Source organism: Anopheles darlingi, chromosome 3 (assembly GCF_943734745.1).
Source record: "Anopheles darlingi chromosome 3, idAnoDarlMG_H_01, whole genome shotgun sequence".
NCBI lineage: Eukaryota > Metazoa > Arthropoda > Insecta > Diptera > Culicidae > Anopheles > Anopheles darlingi.
The window spans coordinates 60,947,042-60,967,041 of NC_064875.1; the positions used below are offsets into that span (position 1 = coordinate 60,947,042).

Here is a 20,000-nt window from a genome sequence, read left to right on the forward strand (position 1 = left end):
CTCTTTGGTATTACTGCACATACACTCGGGGACCATCGCTATCAGCGGATGGTGATAAGAGGTTCAAAATTCTACGTACCCGTAGAACGCACAAAACCATTGTCAGGCGGCCGGAGAGTTGTTGGTCGTGGCTGGCAAGCTTTTCCTTCTTCTTTTTCTTCATTTTGTTCTGCCTTTCTTCCACGGACCACACACACGCACACAGTCGGTACACTTATGGTGTGCCTATAGAATGCTGAACTTCCGTTTAATGATAAGCAGCATTGCAAACCCTGTGCGTTTTACTCGTCTGCGGAGCAAAGCGACATCACCAACAACCGTTGATCTGATTGCGCGTGTAGGAACCACCCCGTGCAACGTTCCATTCTGGTGGTGTCTGGCGAACGGGGACGAGGACATTGAAAGCAAAAAGACCGAGGCCCAGGGCGATAATTGGCCGCCATGATGCCAAGTGTGTGTACCGGCATCAAACATGGATTCAACCAACGCGTTCAGCTATTGTCGCTAATCGTACGGGAATTCCTTCCTTGGAATCTGTTTCAAATTCGTGGCTTCGGTTCGGTGCTGATTGACGCACGACGTATCGATTCCCGGGGAAAATTAACCGACTGAACGTTACACTATCTGCCACTGGTGGGTGGGCGTCCAGTGGCAATGGAGTTTTGGCATTTGGTCGAAAATGTGCATATCGAAATGCGCCGAAATGGGGCGTCATACCGTGGGTGGCGTCGTAGACGAGCTTATCGCTAGTTGCCGCTTATCGCACAACACAACGCGAACGCGTCGGTCTATACAACCAAAACAATATTACCGCTTGGGTGCACACAGGACACGCACATAAACACTACTCAAACAGCAGGACCGTATCGAAATGCGAATTGATGGTCAGCGATGGTGTTGGCAGAGAGTCCAATGGTCTCACTATGGCGGATCATATAGTGCACACCAATCCCTTGGTCGAACACAGGAATTTCGTACTCACAGGAGGTGGATTCGGTCATCGATGTCACCGCCAGAGCAACATATAATCATCCCTTGAAATGATTCATACTTTTCACATCTAAAAGCGCGTGTGTGTGCGTTAGCATTGTTGGTGTAACACTGATAAGAGGCATTGCCGGAGAGAAGTGCCCCCCTGCAACGAGGTAGCCGGAACCGTTATGACGATAATTATGACCATTATGACGCGGTTCGAGGTTTTTGGGAGTCGTAACTACCGGATCGGGGTCGTGATACTGTTCCGCACCAGCAAGCCTGTAGAGGAGCAGGTCAGACGGGCCTCTCAATCGGTGTTCAGTCGCTCGAAATGGTCGCTTCCAGAGTTCTAAACTTTTGAAAGACTTTTCAAGGACCAAGTCCCTCCACCAATTAAGACCCTAACCCGGCTCTTGGCCGGAAGCGAACCCTGAAATATCCAGCATCCTGCAGCATCCATCCTTCCTTCGACCTTTCATTTGGCACAGAATTTATGGGAAATTTATCATAATTACCATTCCTTCCACCTTCTCTTCACCCCCCCCCCAAACCGGCTCCGAACGAATGTCCGATTGCCAATTCTGACAGCTAGTGTGCGTGCGTACGTTACGTACGGTCCGGTGTGGGAAGGGGAGGCTACTAATGGGGCGCATGACCCAAAACACGGGACCGATAGAGAGCCGAGAGGAGGTCGACTAACGAGGGACTTTACCGTGCATCTGGCATCATTTATGTTAAAAATGTGCTTCAACTTTCAACTCAACTTTTATTGCTTCGGCGTTGCGCGATTCCATTAATCGATTACACCTTACCCTTCCGGTGTACCTTGGGGTCGGGCTTGGGCTTGGGCTATTACGGCGCAGCAGCGCGGCCCTTGGTATCCCGATAAATCATCCGATAAGTTAGCGAGAAACATTCCACACACCAAACCCGGTTACGCGGAAGACGCGCTACATGCTAGGATACGGAATGTCCTTTCTTCTCCTCGGGATGGCCACAAAGTTTGCAGCGAAAGCCATTTTGATTTTTTCCCAGGCCTTCCCCACCCATCCACAGAATGCACGGATGGGCCAACCGGAACTGCGGTACGCGAAGTAAAAGTAATTAAAATTTGTAATCATATTAGCCCGCTGGCAGCCGCTGTTACTGCCGCCGCTCTCTTACTGTCTGTCTGTCTGACTGTCCGTTGGCTTGACCTGACAATCCGGGCGCGGAATGTTTGAGTTCGCCGCACGCGTTGCACCCACGGAAGTGGCGGTCAAGGCGCAAAATGAAATGCAAAATGTGGCCAACCGAAGGTGATGGTGGTGGTCCCATCGGATGTGTCGCCTCGTCGAGGGTCTTCTCTTTTTCTCGGTCCGGGGTCCGGTTCGTCCTTTGTGGCTGTCAACCGTGTCAGAGTATTCATCTTCGCGAGTTTTCACGTTTCCAGCGCCTGAAGCGCCATGCACGGAGCCACGGAGGAGGTCGGGGTCCGAGCACTGGCGATGGCGGATGTCAACGACAAATGACGAAGGTCAGAAAGCGTGATGGGATCCTTTTTTTCCGTCAGGGAACATCGCAAAGTGCCGGTCAAAAGTATTGTTCTAGATGGGAGCTTCGCTATTGGATTTCGACTCAATAGGAGCTATGCAAATGCTGTGTTACAATTAAGTACCGATTTGTACCGACAAAAGAACCTGTAAAGATGATTTTTGCTATTGTCCTTTAGCGTAACGATTAATAGAATAGTTGCGCCACGCGGTATTAATATTTGACGCCTCATTCAACATCTTCTCATAACTGTTAAAGTAATGAGGCATTTGCTTAGTGATTATCCTTTGTCTAAACGTGTGCTTCCCATTATTTGCTCTGAATTCATGAAAACAGTTAGCATTGTTATCATACTGGGCAGATGCAACGAGTAATGTGTAACAGCTGCTGAACTTTTGTTTAATAAAAACAGGAATAACATTAAACAGAATACAAAATGGCAATTACGACCGCTTGGGCCAACACTTTCGCACAGCGGTGTGCAACATCCGCGTCACTCATAAACCACGCGGCGGCTGTGCTCTGTCCACTTCTGTCGAACCAATTTGTCCCTTTTTCTTTCCCCTTTTTTGAGCGTTGTTTTAGAGATGGAAATGTCCGTTACACTCACAAATGACAAAAAAAGGAAACAGGAAGAAAAACAGAATCGTGTTAACCTTTGTCAAATTGGAGATTGATATGCTTTCAAATAATTATCCTGATTTGCCACGCATTTAATCATACCCTCGATAAAAAAAACCTCCCCTGCCACCAAATGGACCTTCTTCCTTGGTGTCGTGTCGTGTCTTTCCGCAGATGGCCGTAGGAGGAAAGGCAAAGGAAACTTTCCGACAGAAACACGGAAAGGATGTAGCCGGTGAGCGTGAGAGCAAGAAGCCACCGAGAAAGCACCGAGAAAGGTCGCGATTGGGAAATTAATACGCAGAGAGGAGGTGGGTGGAGCGCTACTTTTTTGTAAAGGGAGGAAGGAAAGAGAAGGTGGACGTGTCACCTCCGGAAAGGTAGGCCCGACGCCTCCTCTATGCTCGGGGCGCTAATGCGAGCGATGCTCTTTGATGGTTCGTTGCTTCCATTTATTTTCTCCATATTTTTTCTCCAACGAATGGAGCGTTTTCCACCCTCAATCCCCAGTGCTTTCACCTTCCGTTTTCCCTCCAGGAAGAGGATGTTTTAGAGGGAAGGTTACCATTTGATGCGTGCACGCTTTGAGCGTAGCATTGCTGCCACACTGGGTGCGAGTGTGTGCCGCATAATCTTATCAACGTGACATTGGTGGAAACGAAACGTGAAAAGAAGGCTGTGAAGGCTCAAATCAACGAAGGCGACACACACACGCGCATCCTTTTTTTCGTGGGGAAGGAGCATGAGCCTTTGGCACGCGATTTGCGCGAAACGCGACGACGAACAAACACGTCGCTTCGATGAACACACAAACAGAGAGACGCAGGGACTAGGTTTCTTATCAGCAGAGGATGAAGAAGAAGAAGCTGGCGGTGGCGAAGAACGCACAAATCGTGTGTGAATGAGGTGACTGATTTCGATAGCTTTCCCCGTCCCACGGTCCGGAACCATTTCCCCTTTTTCCACGCTTTCCACGCTGCTGCTGCTGCTGCTGCTGCATGAATAAAGCAAATGGCAAGGATTGCCGGAGTCAAATCGAATCAAACGCACCGTCAGTGAGCGTGCGAACGATAAGGCGTCGTTGTGACGATACTAAGCACACATACATACGGACACACGTGCTCCTTTTTGGGGTGTCAAAAGAGGGGAGAGGGCGTTGGGGAAATGCTAAAATAAAAGAACATCCCGTGGAACCCTCGCATGCGATCCGGTGGAGGATGGTGTCGGAGCGACAATCAGCATTTCCGCGTCAATGGGTCTCCAGCTCCAAACTCCAAAGGGAGGTGATGGAGTGGGGGGGGGGGGGATGTCCCCTCCATGGTGGTATTGGAATATTGGCCGGAAAGCTGCATTAAAGTGAAACAGGAGGTGGTAAGGATGAAGTAAACCCTCCACCGCGCGGCCATCCCTTGACACACATCCCAATACGAAACGGAGGATGACGATGCTGCCGGAGGGGGGGTTCCTTCCTCCAACCGGAGTGAAAGACAAAAGAAAGCCTCCCTGTAAGAGAGGGGAGGAGAGTGCGCACGAGGAAAATTTATTCCAAACAATAAAGAGGATCCCGCGCTCGACACTCACGACTTCCGGGATTCCCGGATTTGTGCTCCGGTCTCCGGGCATTCCTACGTTTGCTGCTCGCTGCTCCCGGTGCTGCTGGTGGTGGTTCGTATTGCGCACCATCATCACATCGGCGCGTCATTATGCAAAGCGAGAGGAAGAGAGGAATCAAGCAGCAGCAGCAGCAGCAGCATGCCCTCTGAATGGATGATATTTCCCTTGGCCATCGTGCCGGGGGAGAACGGGTTGTAATGCGGATTCGTTGGACATGTCATGGCGTTCCGGCCATCCGTCCGCATTTTCGCTCTTATCATAGGTCGTCGCGTTCGCAGTGAGTGAGTTGAGAAAATTTTCATTAAATTCTTGTCTCTGGCAATGTCTGGTCGGTTTTCGTGGTCGCTGCCAAAACATGGTGACACTAAGGAACCATATCTAAGGGAATCGGAACCGGGAAATTGAAGTGAAAAATTGTGTTTTCCACGAACCACCCCCCTTCAAGTTTGAATCAAAAGAAGAGAGAAAACCGATCGTGTGGCGTTTTTCTTCGCACAACACCTACCATCAGGATCATGTTGACCCCCCTTGCCTTGGCCATTCAACGCCGTACTTATCGAGCGACACCAACGCTGGACCACAACGATGATGCCAGCCAGGACATTGCATTAACTTTTGCATAAAATATGATCAAACTAAGATTAGACAGAGAGGGAGAGGCGGTGAGAACGGAGAAGAGAGAGAGAAAGCTGACTGGCCGGGCGGGGCGTTCCTCTGGTGGAAAACATAATTTTCCAAAACTTTATCTTCATAATTTGATATTGGCCACTGCGCGAGCTTTTCCAGCAAACCAACACCACCACCACCACCACCACTAGCAAACAAGTCTCACAGCAGCAGTGTCCATCCTGCCAGTTGCTAGGGCTCGCGACCATCGAGCACCAGAGCGGATCCAAGCACTCTGATTTTTCTCTGGTGAATTTTTCGTTGCGTTCGAATTTCATTTCTCGCTTTTTGCTGATCAAAACATGCGTTTTCGTTCGTTCGTTCGTTCGCTCGCTCGCTGTTGGTAGTGTCTTGGGCAGAAGATTGGAACAGATTGTGGAAAATGGGGGCGCTGCTGCTCCCTGATGGCTTTTCCGTTTGGTGTACCCGCGTTGTTTTTTTCGCCCTCCTCAAAACCTCGGGAACTAACTGGGAAAATCTCTCTCGCTCTCTCTATCTTTGTGGCTTTCTCTCTTTCTCTTCTGTCACTAGGTGTCGCGCCCACAAATGGAAAACAACTTTTGCTTCCGCTTTTCCCTCCCTGTGTGTTTGTGTGTGTGTGTGACAACAGCCTACTGCTGCTGCTGCTGCTGCCGGTGGTCTTGTGGCGATGAAACTTTACGATAAGACCTCTCTCGACCTCTGTTGAGGCATTAAAAACGGATAGCTAATTTAGGGATTCCGCATAAATCTGTGTCCGTTTTTTGGAGCAACCTAGTAGCCCTTTTCAGTCCTGGTGAACCGAGACCGAGCGAACGAAAGAGACAAAAGTCGGTCCGGTGCAGAGAAGAAGATGGCTACTAGACCACTTTGCCACTGCGATGGCGCGCACTGCTGACGCCGCAGATTTTATCAGTAATTATCGGGCTCGTACAACACACATACACACACACACATACACACACACACATACACAGCCAAAGGTCCTGATGAGGGAAAGAAAACAGAATGCTCCCTTCCCGCCGTTACGTCCTATTGAGAGGACGGGGTCCGGACCCGCTATTACACTACATTAAATTTCAATTGTTAATGTGCTGTTGGCCGGCAGGGTTGGGTGGGTGGCCTGGGCTGGCTGATTTGGAGGGAACTTGCTACGATGATACGAGGGGTTTTCTCCTGCACCATTTACCTCTCGGTCGGTTGCAAAGCAGCGCTGCCTTTGCTTTGCGGTCACCACCGTCACCGGGGGGGCAGCGATTGTAGGATGAGGGGTTTCAAAGATTACCTGCGAGAGAGAGAGAGAGAGAGAGAGAGAGAGAGAGAGAGAGAGAAAGAGAGAGAGAGAGAGAGAGAGAGAGAGAGAGAGAGAGAGAGAGAGAGAGGAAGAAAAAGAAACGAAGAAGAGTCCATGATTAGCATGAGAGAGCATTGGGATGCGGGATTCTTCTATTCTGGTTGTTGGTTACTGGTTTTTAATGAAAATTCAAAAGAGAAAACTTTTTCCCCGTGAAAGGAAACTTCTTATACCCGGGGATTGCACACTCCAAAGGTGCACTCGCGCGTCCACCGCAGAAAAAAGCAAAGCAAAATTCTCAATTCCTCCAGCACAGAAAACTTCAAAATGCTGAGCATTCATCTTATGGTATCTAAAACAGGACTCGATGTTCCGATGCGATGCGCAGCCAGTGACACCACCACCAGGGGGGGATCACCATCATCAGAAATGTTATATGATGCTGCCATTGAGATAAGAACCACCACCATCATCATCATGTGGCACCATCCCACACACACACACACACACGGACACGAACACACGGAGACGAGTACACTCATTGCCATTTGACATTGTAACGGGGATTTGTAACGAAATTGTTTTCCACACTAGCACCGGTCCCTATGGCTGCCATGTTGTGTTGCCTGCTACACGCAGGCACGGAGTACGCGGAACACACACACTCCCAATCCTACGCTAGATCCGGATATCGATCGATCGATCCAAGGCGTTACATGGTATGGCATCAAGAGTGACGCGATATGTTCCGTATGTCGTACGGTGTAACGGAAATGGCGCAATGCAATGCCACCATATGGTGCCATCAGTGTGTATCAGCGGTGATGACATCCGTTGCCGCCGTGTGTGCGTGTGTGTGTGTTCACCAGCCAGCTGGATTGAGTGGCTAATGGCGTTACAAGCAGCCACTTGATTGCAAAGTATTGCTCGGGTGCCAGCAGCATCCTATCATCTCCTCTTCTTCCTGCCACAGCCATAAATGCCTTCTTCCTCCTCTTCTCTCGGTTTAATCCTCGGAAAGCATTACAACCGAGAGAGTAGTTAGTTCTGGAAAGAAGAGGCTACTGTTATGGCTACATGATGAAGCTTCGAAAACGGGCAACCGACAGCAGCGGGATCTCGTAAGCACCACCACCACCTGTTGATGTGGACCCCAACCCCAACAGCAATCTGCGATCGATTTCGATGGTCGTGATTTGTCGTGATAAGGCAATCTACAGGGTCCACAGCTCGCGAGCTAGATAATTTACGATCCCCGTGTGGTATCGTCTTAAGTAAATACGAGATTTTTGACGCACGTGAAATGCGGGGTCAACAACTACGTCAGGGGGGAGGGCAATGGATGGATGGAAGTGGACACTGAGTTTGATTTGACATCCGCCAACATCAACATTGCTATCGGGGAGCGCGGCGTTCAGGGTGCCGTCTCCGTTCCTCCCCCTTTTGGTGGCCCATTTGATTGATTACGGCCACACCATCAATCATACGGTCATTGCACGTACGCATGGTCGTCGCCGCCGTCGCCGTCGAAGGTGTCTTCTGCTGCCATTAACCGGCCGGTGTCTTGTGCCGCCTCAGGTATCCACGGAAAGCGGATATATGGCGTGGAGATACATCTTCTTCGCCTCCGTCTCCGTAGGTGGCGAAATGTGTCTCGATTTGACACCAAATCGTGTCAGGTTTGTGCCATTAATCGAATCACGAATAGAATAATTGTTGCCAGCGCTCAAGGCGTGTCTGTAGTGATCGGGTAGATGAAGATTCTCTATTATATTCCCTCCCTTTTTGGCAGTTGCATAAATTTATTTGAACATCAACTAATGTAAGAATTGAGTTCCGGTAGACTATACAATTTTTGTTGTTGTGCTAATCAATGTTGGTTATATTGAATTCATTAGAAAAATGTACCCTATGTTATAATATTCTATAGTCGAGCTTATCTCATCAATAAGGTTTCGTCTATGTATTTATTCGTGATCTGGACTACCAAAATCTCGATCTATTAATTGCACCATTGCTCGCTCAAAATTTTTATAAAACACACGAATAGCATTAAGAGTCTAGAGACCAAACATACGAAATACGCTGCTAGATTATGCTCAGTAATCAGTAAAATTTATGCTACTAGAACTACCCAAAAAATCCAACGAAATGGTAAAGTAGAATTCCGCTCCAATACTTGTTTGTCGCGCTTTGCCTTAATCCTGCCTCATTTGCAATGCTCCGTTCTAAATATTAATGAATTCCCGGACCCCGAAATGACCATTTCTACCGCGTTCGCGTTGTGTTTACACATTTGCCACTCGAAATCGGTACCAAAGCTTAAGCTACTACAGTACATTCGCCACTTGGTATACGATGACGATGTCTTGGCACTAATCTGCTGCCCTTAAGAGAGAGAGAGAGTGAGATAGAGAGAGTCTTGTGTCCATCCCTTAAAGATCGAGTGCTTGCACCGTCGACTACGGAAAGATGAAACATTCCTCGGGCTCGCAAAGGAACGGGACATTCCGCTCGGACATCGTCCCTTCTGGGAAGGTCGAAAGCTGATTGGATTGGATGTTGGTTTCGCCTAGCCGCTCTTCCTGGAGGATCCTGTCCAGCAGGTAGGTCCAGCACACAGGATTCCGGGACAGGACATTGTTGTGAATGCAAATTGATAATCCAATCCAATCGATCCCACACACTCTGACACTATTTGCATATTCCTTGCCCTAACCGCGCGCCGCGCCATCGCCATCGCCATCGGCACCACAAACCATTACGACCTCTCATAAAGCTCCCCCTTCCCCCCGGGGACGGAGGATCTTGGTACGGCCGTCGATTAGTGTCAGTCCCACCAGACCAGGGACCTGTGGTTGATTCGATAACTCATCTAGACGAGATGCCCCGAGAGATGCCCCGGGAGATGATGCCCCATCCTTATCGCTTCCCATAAACCGTCAAACGAACGAATTCCTCATAGCTATTGCTTACCATTTTCTGGCCCCGTTTCCGGTTAACCGTTGATCACGTTTTCCTTCCCTCCTTTTTTATGCTTAATTGTCCTCCCACCCCATTCCCGGGAACGGCAAAAAGGGATGAATAATTTTCGCACCTCGACGGGGCAATCGACCAGAACCAACAAGCTCCGGTCCTCGCCGGGCCGCATAACGCAACCGGGACCGAGCGAACGAACGAACGAACGAACGATAACGATCGACAACGGAATGTGACCGCCGCCCGGTGTAGGTGGCAGCGCGCCTCATCGCGCGGGGGCTGGAAAATGTGGTTTTTCCATCATTCACGATACCCCGCGATGGAGATGGTGTGCTGGCGATGGTGCTTTCTATCATATCTTGTCGTGGGACCAACCGTAGGGCTCTCTCTCTCTCTCTCTCTCTCTCTCTCTCTCCCTTTCTACTCCCTTTCTGTGGCCGTAAACAGTAAATTTAATGGCAAAGATTAATGATGCTGCGTGGTTTGTGGTGATTGTGGTGGTGGTCTGATGCTCACCTCTTCTAACCCTCTAGCTCAAGCCACAAACCATTGTGCCGCTTGTGCACGCGAATTACCAAAGCAGCAAAAGGTGAAATTAGGTCTGATATGGAAAACGAATGTAGCAGAAGGTCGCGATATTCCTTCTTCCCTTACTCGCGTCAGCCCACTTCAGAAGCCTTGAAGCTTGGAGAAGTTAATGAATATCTAGAACTAGAGAGCGCACGGAGCACGAACGGGAACGCTAGACAATCCCTTTGGTTGGCCTCAGTTTGGTTAATGTGGTCGAGACAAACGAGGAATCGGATCGGGCGAATGGATTTTCCCGGAAAACAATAATGGTGACCACATGCTGAAGCTCTTTTTGGAAACTCTTAATCCCAGGGATGCCAATATGTGTGTGTGTGAGAGAGAGAGAAAGAGCTACTAGAGCTTGATGAATGACTGCTACCCACGAGAAGGAACACATCATCATCATCATCATCGTCATCACGATGCAGAGCACAACCGATTCGAGGATTAATCATCTTCCAAACAAATCCAAAGATGGATCGCGACCCAAGTGCCAAGGGCGCACCGTACCGGTGTTCCGGTAGCGCAAAAGATGGATTGTTGACCTGCGTGAAGCGTGTGTGTCGAGTAATTATTGTTTTCTCGCTGTTCTCTCTCAAGAGGTCCACCAGGGTCGAAGCTTCTGAGTCGGATCAAGACATTCCAGGATGCAGCACCCTTTGTAGGGCGCCGCACCCATCATCCTGATCCTTAGTTATGTGTCCTATCGACTGCCTTTCTTCTCAAATCCCTCCCAGAGGAACGTGTATCATGGAATCTGTACGCGGGCGTTGCGCGGTTTTCGAATCGAATTGAATCGCGACGTCCACAGGAAGGGGTGGACGAGAACGGTGGTACGTTGCACATTCCTGCTGCAAGTACGTGGCCTTCACCGGCACACGGATTGCATGCATATCTCTCCCTCTCTCTCTCCTTCTCTGTCGAGCAATTCCGCAACGCAACAGCATATCTTACGCTTCGCGTCCTCATTCCCGAATGCCCCTCATTCCTTTGGATTGCCGGTCGAAGCCGGACACCGCCAAGGCACGCACGCGTCTCCCTCCCCCCGTTATCGCTTCTCTTTGTGCTGATTATATTCCAGCCACGTGGTCTCGCGTTAGGATGCAGCAGCAGCAGCAGCAGCAGCAGCAGCAGCACACCCAAAAGGGAACGACTTTAATCGAGTTTCTCGTTCGACGAGCGTCACGTCTTCGTCTTCCGTTGTCGTCGTCTGCTGCTGCTGCTGCTGTTTTGTGATAAAGAATGTGATATGGCCCGAGAGAGAGAGAGAGAGAGAGAGAGCCTTGACATCAGTCACTCCCAGGGGCCGAACGAGAGACGCCAGTGGAGTGTATCGGGTCTCGGCATCCTCCTCACGGCTCACGCTTTTCCCCTTGTTTTGCCAATCCTTATCTGCTCCTGGTCCCGGGTCCTCTGATCCTCCTGATCCTGATGGTCTGGCCTACGGGCAGAAGCTCGGGTAAAAAGTTTTAGATAATTGAGTTTGACAACACACAAGAGCCACACACACACACACACAGCGTTGTCGTTGTGTCCCTCGCGTCGTGGTCGTAATGGGGCCTCGCCCCATTTGCCAAAAAACCCTTTTCCTGTCGTTTCCGCCCCGAAAAGCCCAAAAAACCCGCCGGTCGGTCTCGCGGTCGCACCATTCCGGGAAGGATCCGTATCTCGTCCTGCGGATATGCGGCCTTTTGTGAGTTGTTGTGGAGAGGAGAAGGTGAGAGAGAGAGAAAGAAAAAGGAAAATGTTTCCCGAAATGCCATGCGGTTTGCATTTAATTAAGCGGCGGCGAACTAACTGTGCGACCACCTTTCCACAGCTGCTGCGCGTCCCCGGGCTCCCCCGGGAGGTTTCGGTTTTCTTGTTTGAATATCCATTACGAGCCGCTCTCGATAAGGCTTATTCGCGGCACCATATGGCAGCCGTAACCGGAGCAATAAGTCTCATATCAATCAGGATATTTTACCACCACCACCGCCACCACACACAAGGCCGTGATTGGAATCCACGAGAAATGTCACAGAATTCTCCGCTTTCGATTGTGCGTCACGGAAGCACACACATACACACACACAGAGACATGTGGTTGAGAATTTGAAACTTACTTCCGGGGGTCGATCACAACATAAAGCTCGGCGCTCCGAGAGGTGGGATAATCCTATTCCGAGAGGTGCTATGCCGTATCACAACGGGACCAACAAACAATATGGTACACAATATGGAACGCAAAAGCATTCCTTTCTCTCTCTATCACTTTCAAACACACACTCTGAGGCACGATTACGCACTAGCCGCCCGTAATTCACGAATGACACATTACACCGTATGGTGGTGGCCAGCATAAGAGACGGAGAAGGAGGAGGTGTTCCAGATGGTGAGCCTCTAATTGTTGGCCAACATCATCGCTTGAGAGGTGGTGGGTGACACTCTGGTAACACTTATTGTAAAATGAATGAAGCCAAGGTGTGTTGTTGTCATGGACCGAGCACTACTCATCGGAACCCGTCGTCGTCGTTTGTCTGACGCACAGTGCGACGCGACGACCGTGGCGCTCTTATCAGTGGCGATGATGATAACCCAATCGCACACCACACGCACACACACACACACAGGGGGACACTACACGCAGCAAGCACTGTGCGGGACCATATGTTATCGGAATTTTCGTCGTTTTCGTCTTCACCGCCGGAGAAGGAGATCCGTTTTTTTCCTCTCCTTCTTCTTGGGACCACGATGACCACTCGAATCGAGGCGATCGAGCTGATCGAGACGATCGCGTACACAAACGATGGCCGCACTAGGCTCTGGAGCCGCACAGCAGGAACAGAGACCGGACCAGAGACCGGAGGTCCCTTCGGGGCAAGGAGCAACGCGAGAGTGGTCGAGAGACGCGTTCGAGTGTAAAGAGATGCCGGCAGGACGCCCGACGACGACGTGAGAGATGCGTGCGTGCGTGCGTGAAGGGCAGGGGCAGGGGTGCGGAGGCGGTGGTTCACGATGATGCCTCAACCGTGGTGTGTTTGATGGTTGTGATGCTGTGTATGGGTGGGTCATGCTGGTCCCGTATGCTCACCACACAGAGAGAGCGAGAGAGAAAAGGAGAAAGAACGAGGGAGCGATGCTCATGCGCGGTCAAAATGCGAGCATAAAAAGAAAGAGAAAGAGAGACAGAGAGAGAGACAGTGAGCGTGGTGAATGATAGGACAATACGGGAACACGGACCCTGCCAACATCCAACAGTACGTGACAGAATGAATGAACTCGCAGCATCCTGCCTTCCTTCTCTCACTTACTCTGTCTGTCTGTCTGTCTCTCTCTTTCGCTCTCTCTCTCTCGTGTTTAAATCAAATTCATGGACTACTGAGGGGTTTACGTGGAATGTGAGGAAGCTGCTGGTGCTCGTTTCGGCTACTGCGTGTGACGTACGTGGCCACGACGGTAATCGTCGCAGCTGATCATTCTCCGATTGCTTATCCAGATGGCCAGTAGTGACCCGAGTGGCCACCATATTATTTTACTCGCGTTTGATTTTTTCCATCAACGGCCACGCTCGCAGGCATGCGATCGTGGTGCCGTACGGTGCCACGTCCGGCGTTCGGCATCTGGAAACGCAATTAACGCCGCAACGACACGGCGACTAGAGCGACAGTGATGCAAAACAAATAGAAAGAAAGCCCACAGCAAAACGCGCGGCGCGTATCTCGTAGTTAAGCGCATTCCCAGAGCTACACATTGTAGCATAAGCTCCCGGTCAGGCCAGACCTCTTCGGGGTCGCACCTCTTCCGCGGGATTGCCACAACTCAACGTCGTCACGTACCGGGCGGTGTTCTGCCATTGATGACAATAACAATGGCTGGTCCCTTGGTGCAGCTCCTGATACTCTGTCTCTCTCTGTTTCTGTCTCTCTGGTAGCGTGGTGCCGGGCGTGAAAATACTTTTAATATCTCAATCGACACACACACACACGCACACACAGACCGGAAGTGAGAGATTTGTTCTGCAGCAGCAGCAGCAGCAGCACTAGAAGACGATGAACATATTGCTCTGGTGAGGAGCACAAATAAGGCCAATCATTGCGTCTCCGGAAGAGGAGACTCCACGGAATTGGTGGTGACAATAATGGGATTAGAAGAGGGGCCCCCCATCATACTCGTTGACGTGCCATCGAAAGAGACTTCCGGAAACCCGGAAACTGGCTTTTACTGTTGAATGAATGAGACGTGCAGACCACGCGCATCGCATCGTGATGCACAAGAGCGGTCCGCGTATTAAGTGCAAAGTAGGCCGGTTCATCACAGTAGCAGCTGCAGCAGTAGTTGCTACTGCTCCGGGCTTGCTACGTTTGCCTAGCGATGCTCGAAATAATGATGTCGTATGTCAATGCAATGTGCAAGGTTCTTCCTGGATTCCGGACGAGAGATTTTGATTAGCAAAACAAAACCAAAAAACGGTACAAAAAAGGATTCCGCCGGGGATGACGTTTACACAAGGTACAACCTACATGACGTCACCCACATGGGACCATCATGCTACACAATTGCAGAAGTATATGTGTATGTGTGTGTGTGTGCGGTGTTTCCGGTTCGGTGGTCAAAATGTAAAGGGCCACAACCCCCTCCTACACACCACCACCACCGCTTCGAGAGCCCTTCATTTGCAGCACACGGCCAAATCTGGGTGCGGCCTACCGATTCTCCTTCGCCTGCGGTAAAGTGCGGAGATAGGCTGCAGCAGCCCCACCATCCCAGGAAGGCTGGCTGTGTATGTGTGCTCGTGTGTGTGTGGTGGGCTGCTGGTGAGCATCCCTAGATCTGCGCTTAATTACTGTTATCTTCCCAGCGAGATCTCCGGGAAGCTTTGGCGCTACTCCGGCGAGATTTGCACAGAAAGAGACAGCGAGAGAGGGCAAGAAATAGAGAGAGAAAGAGAGAGCCACTGATGATGATGATGACGACAACGGTCTTCATCATCATCAGCATCATCATCATCATCATTTAAGCTCGTGTGTCTCTGAGGTTTTGCTGCCGATTGTCCTTTTCCTTTTCTCTGGAAGGCCACAACCGGCGACGAGAGGACGACCACCATACACCAGAGCATGATATCCAGACAATGCGACAACGGCAGCGAGCAACGAGACAGAGGTTGAGGCGAGAGCGAGACCAGAAGTGAGGTTAGGTGGCGCAGCGTAACCCGCTGGTAGCTCCTTCGTCGAAATGTCGCCCCGAGTGGGAATGTCTACAGCAACCACACTCCTTCCCTTCCTCTGCCTCCACTACTGAGGACGATGATTCGCCTGATTTTGGCAGCATTTTCGTGCGGCAGCATCTTCCCCTTCTGCTCCTTTCGTGCTGTGTGTGTGGTTTACGTGAGGATCCAGGGCGCTGGCTGAATGCAAACACACACACACACACACACAAGGGGGGCCACGACAGCCCTCGGGACAGCCGAAAATACTCCCCGGTACGACAGAGATCTCGGCGCATGGCGAGCGCCAAAGTTTCCGGGGTTTCCGGTTGAAATCCTTCAAAAGACTGCGGTTTTGTGGGCAATCCAGAGAGAAAGAGAGGGGGGAGAGAGAGGGAGTCCCCGGGAGGTAGGGACTGAACTCCCCAGACCGATTCCTTCTTCTTCGGTAGACGCCGCCTTAGATGTCCACGAGCAGTATTCACGAGAATGAAGAGCAGATGCACACATACCGAGTAGGCTATGCGGAATGTGCGTTTTTTTGCTCTGTTTTTCCTTTCGTTTCCTCCGTGGTCCAGTAGAGAGAGAGAGAGAGAGAGAGAGAGAGAAGGTTCTTGGTGGCTTGGAAAGTGCCACGGCTCAGTGCCACACGTTCCGGCGAGAAAAAGGTCAATCCGGCGCACTCCCGCCGGTACGCGGTGGCGATTTCGTGGATTGCAAATGTCAAATGGTTCGCTTTTTGTGCTCCGCACCGTCCTTCCATTAGGGCAATTCGGTGAGATAAGCCCGAGCTTTTGGTGTGCTGCTGCTGCTGCTGCTGCTCAATGGGCCCACATCGCTGGCCACCCCAGAGGGAATTCTCGGAAAAATCTTGGCCAAGAAAAGGTTACTACAGATCTGCGGTCACGAAGTCACGCGATACTCTCACCGCTAAAATGCTCCTCGAATCCTCTGAAACATTGATTCGATTGCCGGAGTACTGCTACTTTAGCAAGACCGACTACTACTCGAGGTTATCTATAGCAACGCCATTAGGGATATGTACGTTAAGGAGACGACTCCGGTGCGCTGCTACATTCTTTGCACTTTCTCTCTCTCTCTCTCTCTCTCTCTCTCTCTCTCTCTCTCTCTCTCTCTCTCTCTCTCTCTCTCACTATTTGGTAAAGTGAATAAGAGCGCATCATCCGCACACACCCATGATTGAACCGGAAATTCGATTCGTAACTTCCGAGAATACGATGTCTGCTGCCACCGTCGATGACGAGTGACGACGACGGTGGTACAAGCGACACATAACCTCACAAAACCTCACATCGAGTTGTATGTCTGAAGAAGTTCCCAGTGGGCATTCGAGTGGGCTGGCGGCAGTAGCAGCTGCAAACGACTTAGACCCCCGGAAGACGAACTTCCAATGTTTGCCAATCGAAACCAGCAGCTTCCGGCGATGGCGAAATCGAAAAGCCATCACACGATCCACCGGCAATCGATGCAAGGATGCCCAAACATTAGCCAAAGCAGAGCAGAGTAGTGGTAACGAACGGTGCACTTGCGGTTGGCACGACATGATGGTATAGTCCAGGAAGTGCAGTGCTTCTCTTCGTCACGCATGTCAAACGGTGCTACCACACTCGCTACCCCCTCACGGTTACATTTCCGGTGCCGATGGTCTCTTCTCTCGACTACTGCGCTGCGTTTCAGAACCACAGAAGCACACAGAGCACTTCAGAAATCACTTAGCGCCCAGGCGCTAAGCATCGTCTCAGCTACTGCCACCGACCATACCCCGTCCCCGTCGCTGTTGGAATGCAGCGCAATCGATGTTCGATAATCGCCTTCAGCATCACCGCTAACAGCTTGGCGATTGGGAGATGGATGTGGAGGAATTCCCGATGAAAGAATCTCGCACGCACACTTCCGCTGTGGCCGTAGTCTGTGCGTAGAGGCGAACAGAGTCGTTATCTGATTCGATGACGTCATCAATGAAGTGTGACGCATCGCTAACGCGTATGTACGCCTCGGCTGTGTGTCTAACGCTCTCACACAGAGAACAGCGGAAAGAGCGTAAAGTAACGTTTTTCTTGTTAGGTTTGGCGTGACGTCATTTCGTCTGTTTACTCGAAAATGTTGATTATAGATACAGACTGAGAGGGATAGTAGATACGGAGAGTGCAAGCATTCCTGTTCCTATTCAGCAAGGTCTAGAAGGAATGTCTCTTCATTCGTCTGCACAGTTGCCATAGATACACCAGCATCAGCAGAATACGTTAGAAGTGCAGAAGGCGCTGGATTCTTTAGTAACCATCAATTTCCTCAATGCTGCTTGCATTCACATTTAATCCCTTCATACCATACACCAGGCACATGCAGAACTGTTCCGATTGTCCGATTAGAACACCGTCGAAGACGACTTTAACGTGCAGCATATCATTTTGGCGACTTTGTCGACGCACTTTCCACAGCAGTTGGCGATGTATTTAGCATTTAAATCACGTTTCGGCGGGGGAGTGGCGAACGTGCAAGTATTTTCCGTTCCGGAATTCCTTCCTCACGTGTCTTAGCGTGTGTCCTCTCTCTCTCTCTCTGTCGCGGGGTTCGCGGCCTCTGTATAGTCACAGCGCCGAACCCACATTCTTAACTCCCACCGGTCGCATATAACATAACCTTTCACCTCTTTACACTTGTGCTTGCCAGATTCTGATACCGGGCCGATATGCTGGTTGGTGGTGCCCCAAATGTCTGTCAACTGGGCACTGGGGAGTACTAGAAGCGGCTTCCTTAGCGCTAGAGCTTCCTTACACGCCAGCGAACGAGCGAGCGAGCGAACGAAGTAAATTATGAAGCCGCGCTCTGCGCTCCTCAAGCAAAGGACCATGGACCGTGGCATTTTCTAATGCCGGTCGCGCGCGCGCGCGCTCTCAGGTGAACCTCTCCCTCCACCTACACAGCCCACACATTAAGCGGAAGAACCGAGAGCCCGATAAGAGAATGTTCGCTTTGATCTGGGTATCACACAAGGTATCCCGGTACCGCCGCCTTCACAACCAAGGGACATTACATTCCCTGTTTCCGGCACGTGCACGGACGAGGGCGGCGGATGCATACACCGAGCATTAGCATACGTCGCAGAGCACCTGACGACGACGTGTGCGTCCTTCGGGTCTCTCGGGCAAGAGTTTCTCGACTTATAATCGCCAAAATGAATTATTTACCAAGCGTCCAAGCAACCGCACCGCGCTTCCGAGGAGGAAAACTTTCGCCTACTCGCCATCGCGACCACGGTGTTGTGACTGTGTGTTGTTGGTGGACGCAGAGAGCCGTGTCGAGAAGATAGATCGAGAACCATCTAGTAGCGGGAACGGCGTTACTCGGACTACCGCCAACAACAAATCACGGTATTACATCTGTGTGTATGTTGTATGTTGCCGGCCACTTCTGCCGGGGTTGTTCGACCAAGAACAACGTAGAAAGCGCATTCCAAGCCACGGAACGGAATGGCAACGATGGAGAGCTCCATCGATACGGAAAATATTCATCCGTTTTCTGCAGCTTTTGCTTCTCAGCCGAAACCCCGGTCTCCGGTCGTCCTCTGTGGAAGTTCTCGAGGTCAACAACAGCAGCAGGAGCAGCAGCTTCTTTCCGCTCGACCGGAAATGTTTCGAGTATTCAATAAAATTCGAATTTCGTTCACTCGTGCACCGGGAGTCGGACCTCGTCGACCGGCCGTGTGCGCCCGGCAGCAAATCCGGGACCGGAACGGACGGACACACGTGGGTAGCGGGGAGTCTACCATTTGCCTTGCAGAAAGCCGCAAGCTTTGCATAATTTTATGAGAGACTCCATGCGGTAACCCGTAACACTGCGGGCATTGCGGGGTGCCCAAAAAAATGTGTTTTTTCAGAAACCGTGCCCCCAAGGGCCGACCGTGCCCAGGGAGAGAGAGAGAGGTGGAATGGAATGGGAAAAGATGGAGTTGAAAGAATTGTTCACATGATCGCGTCCATGGGCGCTGACCTTCCGCTCGTGCGGTACGACCTGGCTACGACGCGTACGTGGGATTTAAGCATTTATGTGAATAATCCAAAGAGTGCTAGAAGGAGAGGAGAGAGAGAGAGGTAGCGAGCGAGGGTGTGTTGAGGAGTTCTTGGTATTTTTTTGTTGGCTTCAGTACAATGTTCCTAAAATGGAATGAAATCGGCTTAGTATTTGGTGGAAATGCTCCCGATTTGCGCTTATCGTTTTTTAAAACGAAACGATTTAGCAAACAAAGCTTATCAATCGGAATTAGTTCAATTGCCACTTTAACTTAATTGCACATTTTACCGGATTATGAGTCAACATGGCCACCACCATAACCCAAAGTAGGTGAAAGAGAGACTAGATATAGCTTTGACGTAACGCAAGGCTCTTAGTTTATGCTGTTGAACCCTTATAATTATTCCATAAAAACGGGTTAAATTTAGGATATTATAAGAACACTATAAGATTAATAGCTGATGAGGTCAATGCTTTAGTTTGAATCAAAATATTGTTACCAGCTTCATCGCGAAAGTAAGGTTGCATTTTTTAGTTTTTATAGACAAAACA

At 50.4% G+C, this 20,000-nt stretch overlaps 1 protein-coding gene across 14 annotated transcripts in view; it reads right to left on the reverse strand.

Annotated features, from left to right (window-relative positions):
- Window positions 1-20,000, reverse strand: part of LOC125956735 (protein alan shepard) — a 172,411-nt gene that overhangs the window by 29,365 nt on the left and 123,046 nt on the right. For 13 of the 14 annotated variants that reach the window (XM_049688900.1, XM_049688891.1, XM_049688889.1 and 10 more), the window contains one exon: window positions 6,578-6,673. The exons of the other annotated variant lie outside the window; for it this stretch is intronic. In XM_049688900.1, coding sequence (XP_049544857.1) covers window positions 6,578-6,673 — 96 coding nt within the window. The remainder of the gene's footprint in view (window positions 1-6,577; window positions 6,674-20,000) is intronic. 14 annotated transcript variants of the gene reach the window in all.